Source organism: Nanorana parkeri, unplaced genomic scaffold (assembly GCF_000935625.1).
Source record: "Nanorana parkeri isolate BGI_ZX_2015 unplaced genomic scaffold, ASM93562v1 scaffold81, whole genome shotgun sequence".
NCBI classification, from domain to species: Eukaryota; Metazoa; Chordata; class Amphibia; order Anura; family Dicroglossidae; genus Nanorana; species Nanorana parkeri.
Window position 1 is genome coordinate 288831 of NW_017306349.1, and position 6144 is coordinate 294974.

The 6144-nt window shown below is 52.3% G+C and overlaps 1 protein-coding gene across 1 annotated transcript in view; it reads right to left on the reverse strand.

Annotated features, from left to right (window-relative positions):
* The window catches only part of LOC108805039 (rho GTPase-activating protein 6-like), a 33267-nt gene extending 27123 nt beyond the window's left edge, over positions 1-6144 (reverse strand). Inside the window, exons 1-5 of the mRNA XM_018576991.1 lie at positions 6124-6144; positions 5863-5993; positions 3648-3695; positions 2334-2545; positions 609-611 (exon numbers count right to left, since the gene is read on the reverse strand). Of these exons, the coding sequence (XP_018432493.1) occupies positions 609-611; positions 2334-2545; positions 3648-3695; positions 5863-5992 (393 nt within the window). The 5' untranslated portion in view covers position 5993; positions 6124-6144. The remainder of the gene's footprint in view (positions 1-608; positions 612-2333; positions 2546-3647; positions 3696-5862; positions 5994-6123) is intronic.

The window sequence follows — 6144 nt, forward strand, 5'->3', positions numbered from 1 at the left end:
AGAAAAATGACCGCTTGTGTTCTATAGAGTATCATGTGTAGATAAAGAATTATAAAGAAATCTGTAAGTACCAGAAGACAGCAACAGAGTTCTCTATAGTGAGATATTATGTATATATAAAAACATCTATAAATATACACTATATTGCCAAAAGTATTGGGCCCTCCCCCTCCAAATCATTGGATTCAAGTGTCCCAATCACCTCCATGGCCCCCGGTGTATAGGATGAGGCACCTCGGCATGCAGACACTTCTACAAACATGTGTGGAAGAACGGGTCGCTCTCAGACGCGAGCCGATTGGCTGAAGTTGAAATTGTTCATCTCGGCACGCTCAGCTCTGCGAGCTCTCGCAAGCCGAGGTGCCGAGAAGAAAGTGACATGACACACTGCTCGCAAAGGCAGCGCGCCACCGTTCCGCGCTGCTTCGCGTGCAGTGTGTCACGGCCTTTAGACTGGGATGCCATTAAAGTTCATGTGCGTGTAAAGGCGTCCCAATACTTTTGGCAATATAATGTATATATATGTATATAAAAGATGTCTGTGAAGGTTCTCATTCCTCCAGGTCACATGGTACATCTGTAAAAAAAATAAGTCCAGGCGGCTGGACTCGCTGTATCTTTCTTGAAGACGTTTCATTGGACGTCCGACCAGCTTCCTTCATTCAGAGATTCTATGGAATCTAAGAAGATACATCTGCGGAATGATTACAGGACCAGGGACCGGTGGGGGGCCCGGGGCGGGGGGGGGATGCTGAAGAAGAGTTCGCGGGGTTATAACGTGTTCCTGATAAAATGCTAACACATCACTGTGCCTTCTATAAGTGGAGCAGAGCAATGCGGCGCGGGATGTCATGATGTGCCTTCCTAACAAGGTATGGAATGTCACGGAATCTCCTGGAAGAATCTACGAGGCTCAGCCCTGTCATGTAACCCACATTGGAAGATGAGCTCCAGGCAGATTCATAAAAAAGAAACCATTAACGCAGCCCAGTATTCATTACTACATCACTGAAGGCAAATTTTTAGGACCTCCCCCCTCCCCTCCCAGCCAGGTAATAAAATAAAAAAAGCAGCCCAGGCTACAGTACTCGGACTCATCATGGAGGTGTGCCCTGCAGTACTCCTGTTGTGCCACTAGTTGACCACGTTGCTTTGTGCTGAATGACGCCCAGCATGCTGCTATGAATGAAGGGCGGCAAGGCCCCGCCCACTGAGAGGTCATCACACGGCTCGGCATTCATCATAGTGTATCTATGCAGAGGAGGGAGCTGATGTCATAACATCCCTGCGGGGGGGGCCGCCCATTGCAGGAGAAGATGGTATGAAGAGGAGCTTGCGGTCCAGCCAAAATGAGGACCTACGGGTCGTGTGACCAGCCAAAATGAGGACACACGGGTCGTGTGACCAGTCAAAATGAGGACCTACGGGTCGTGCGACCAGCCAAAATGAGGACCTACGGGTCGTGCGACCAGCCAAAATGAGGACCTACGGGTCGTGTGACCAGCCAAAATGTGGACCTACGGGTCGTGCGACCAGCCAAAATGAGGACCTACGGGTCGTGCGACCAGCCAAAATGGGGACCTACGGGTCGTGTGACCAGCCAAAATGAGGACCTACGGTTCGTGTGACCAGTCAAAATGAGGACCTACGGGTCGTGTGACCAGCCAAAATGAGGACCTACGGGTCGTGTGACCAGCCAAAATGAGGACCTACGGGTCGTGTGACCAGCCAAAATGAGGACCTACGGGTCGTGTGGCCAGCCAAAATGAGGACCTAAGGGTCGTGTGGCCAGCCAAAATGAGGACCTACGGGTCGTGTGACCAGCCAATACATCAGAGTTATGTATACTACAGAAAGGCATATCATGGAGCAAAAAAAATGGGCTTTATTCTGTTTTCATCTGAGTAAGTGCCTGACCCGATGTCAGCTTCCTATACAGCAGGGCTCAGAGTGGAGGAGCAAGAAGCAGCACAAGGAGCCAGTCAGTTGATTAGCTAACATGGAGCATGCTGAGAGGAGGAGACTGCAGAGTGACAATGAAATAAACTAGCCCCTGTGCTGCTTCTCCGGAGAGCTGGGGGCGGGTCCGTGACAGCCGGGGCTCAGGAAGTGGCTTGATCGTCACCGAGACAGAAAGAGATGGGCAACCCAATATTTCCCGGCGGCCACCAGAACAAGAGGCAAGAGGAAATCCCTCAATGGGGACAGCTGTTCCAGTGGCAACCAAGGAGAGATTTCACCTCCCTTCCTGTTGTGTCAGCAAGACAGGAAGTGAAGATAAATCCCTGAAGTGAGGTAGATACAATCGGGATAAACACTTTCTGAGCTCTTACCCTTCTGGTCTGGGGGAAGCTGTTCCGGAACGTGGCCGAACCCGAGAACTCCGAGGCCAGCGCGTGCCGCGATTGGGCCCGGAAACTGAGGACGCTGCTCTCCACTTCGGCAAACGCCCTGCGGCTGCGGCCCAGGCTGGTGCGATGGCGCTCCACGCGGTCCTGCGCAATGACGTAAGACAGGGACGCGCCAAATACTCCGTGTGGGGAATCTGTGGAGGAGGGAAGAATGAAGAAGTGCACGTCAACCCGAAAAATCCCTCCTTGCCTCCCATTCGCTCCCTTCTCTTATATCTGTTGATCCTGCCAGAAATGTTGTAAGCTTGTCGGACCTCTGCAGAGAGACCGCTGCTTCCAAACAGAGATCAAGGGTCCTCGTCCACGGGAGGTCCGACAAAGCGAATGCTTCCTGCTGATCAGAGAGCACCAGTGCTGGACCTCTGCAGAGAGACCGCTGCTTCCTCAGGAAGAGCAAGGATCCTTTCTACAGGAGGTCCGACAAAGCGAATGCTTCCCGCTGATCAGAGAGAACCAGCTGATTCAGCAGTGTTGAATCTCTGCAGAGAGACCCCTGCTTCCATACAGAGAACAAAGGGTCCTTCTCTTCAGCAGGCAGGCAGGGGACGGGCTTTTCTGCAGAGGTCCGACAAAGCTAGCGCTTCCTGCTGACTAGAAAGCTCTAGCGGTGGACCTCTGCAGAGAGACTGCTGCTTCCATGCGGAGAGCACAGGATCCTTGTCTGCAGCAATGCTTGCAGGAGGTCTGAAAAAAAACAAAACCGAATGCTTCCTGCAACTGATTCAGCCGAGGCGGACCTCTGCGTAGACACCACTGCTTCCTCAGAAAGAGCAAGTGGTCTCTCTACAGAGGCGCGGCAAAGGTCATGCTTAGCATCCCCCACGCTGAGGCCACTGCTGGCAGGAAGTGGTCAAGAGGAGGCGTAAAATGATATATTTTGGAAGAATCTGCTTATCTGTATTCAGTGTTTATAATGAAGGGTCACAGGGGGAGGAGGGTCACGGGAGGGGGGTGGAAGCACAGGTGAGCGGTACGGGAGGGCAGCACAGGTGAGCGGTAGAGGAGGGCAGCACAGGTGAGCGGTAGGGGAGGGCAGCACAGGTGAGCGGTACAGGAGGGCAGCACAGGTGAGCGGTACAGGTGAGCAGTTTTTCCATGCTTGTCTGCAATAAGCTGCCAGAGCCTAACACTGCACCAGGCCGGGGCCAGGCAAAGCAGTCAGGGGGTGCAGAGGCTCCATGACAGAACTACAAACCCCATCCCGGAAATGAGCTACAAAGCGGGTCCCATAGATACCTCTCCGGTCTTGCCGGCGTTTCTCCATTTTCCTGGCATTCTGCCAACCTGCAACAACAAACAACGTCCCAGCGTCACTGACCAATCACAGAGCAGCAGGGGGAAGCAAGACGATTCGACGTCTCCGATGGACGGGAGAAGAATCCAGAGGGAATCCCAGAAATAAACAAATCATTTCCTGTCAGTCTGGGAAAGTGTCCTCTCCCTACAGCGGGTCATTCCCCGTGTCACCGCGAGACCCGGGATGAGGCACGTCAGTCCCTACAGAGGGATCAGCTCCACCACATTCACATATATTATTATATTTAAAGGTTTGATGAAGAAGTGACAGCTGGCACAGTCGGCATTGTTTACATCATATTATATAACTTCACCAAGTATATCACCTGAGAAGCCAATGTATTCAGCTGTGGCCAAGACAATGAGGACCTCCCTCCAAATCATGGAGGTCAGGTGTCTCCAATGGAGGTTCTGATGATCCTCCATCATACAAAGACATTGTAGACAACCGGGCTCTTCCAGCCTTGTGGTAACAGTTTGGTGAAGACCCTTTTCTGTTCCACCGTGACTGTCCCCCGTGTACAAAGCCAGCTCCATAAAGACTTGGGTTGACCAGCTTGTGAAGGCCACTCAAGTTCCTCCACACCAGAGTCCTGACCCCAACCCTATGGAACATAGGAACACCTTATCTCGTTCCCCCATGACTGTCCGTGTGACAAAGCCAGCTCTATAATGGTTTGACCAGTATGTGAAGGCCACTTGGGTTCCTCCACGCCAGAACCCTGACCTCAACCCTATGGAACCAAGAAACACCTTATGGAACATAAATGTTCCATAGGAGACATTGAGTTCAGGTCCACAAAGTCAGCGCCATAAGGACATGGTGTGACCAGTTTGGTGAAGACCCTTTTCTGTTCCACCATGACTGTCCCGGTGTCCCCTGTGTACAAAGTCAGCTCCATAATGGTTTGACCAGCTTGTGGAGGCCACTTGGGTTCCTCCACACCAGAGTCCTTACCCCAACCCTATGGAACATAGGAGGACCTTATAGAATATAGATGTTCCATAGGAGATATTGAGCTCAGGGGTCAAAGTCAGCTCCACAAAGACATGGTGGGACCAGCTTCTGAAGGGCACTCTAGTTCCTCCACACCAGAGCCCTGACCCCTATGGAACCAAGAAAGACCTTATGGAACCATAGATGTTCCATAGGAGTATTGAGTTCAGGTCCACAAAGCCATCTCCATAAAGACATGGTGTGACCAGTTTGGTGGAGGAACTCGAGTGTCCTGCAAAGAGCCCTGACCTCAACCCTACTGAACATGACAGTCCCCTGTGTACAAAGCCAGTTCCATGAAGACATGTTGTGACCAGATTGGTGAAGGCCACTCAGGTTCCTCCACACCAGAGCCCTGACCCCAACCCTGTAGAACACAGGAACACCTTAAAGAACATTGATGTTCCATAGAAGATATTGAGCTCAGGGGTCAAAGCCAGCTCCATAGAGACATGGTGTGACCAGTTTAGGGTGGAGGAACTCGAGTGTCCTGCACAGAGTCCTGACCTCAACCCTACTGAACACAGATGGTGAGCCGGATTTTCTCATCCAATCAGTACCTGATCTCAATTAGACGAATTCCCACAGACACCCCAAAACCAGGTGGAAGTCTTCCCGGAAGATTGGAGGATGTTATATCCACAACGGGAGCCCAACTTCATATCAATGGCCAGGGATTTGGGGGCAACTCCATATCAATGGCCCAGGATATGGGGGCAACAGCATATCAATGGCCCGGGATTGGGGGGCAACTACATATCAATGGCCCGGAATCACTGGGTCACTTCTGTGCTTCTCTATGCAATGCAGGCAGATCATAGCTGGTGGGAGGGGCCGGGGGGGGGGCTGTACATAGCTTCCTGAAAACATAGCACCTTGCCTCAGTACTGCTCTCAAGACCCCCTCAGGCCCAATGCACGCAGTGGGCAGGCTCTTGGGAGGAGTTATGCAAATATCAAAATGCCTTGGTGGCTGTACAACCCATCCAGCACATCAAAGCACAACATAGAAAACGCAGGTTGACGCATGACAACACATCTGTCTCAAATGGGAACTTTAAGGGAAGAAAACAGCCTCCAGCTAACATCAGCAGTGTATTTGCGTCTGTGGTCACAGCATTTGGACATCAGCGGCTGACGCGTCCTCTGCAGTACTCACCTGGCTTTGGCGCGGCGCTCAATCCTCTCTCCCGCAGGCAGCTCAGCGCGATCTCCTGCAGCCGGAACCTCTCCAGCTCGGACAGGCTCTGCAGATGGACTTCTGGAAGGCACATGGCGGACCTCAGCATCCTGAGCGGGGAGCAGATGAGAGAGAAAACCAGAGATAAGAGCCGGGGAAGTGACAGAAAGTGACACCACCAGCGCGTCAACCATCAGCGCTTCCAGACGTCCCGGACACACAGCCCGCGATGTGCCTTACCGTCTCCGCTCCCCGTCCTCC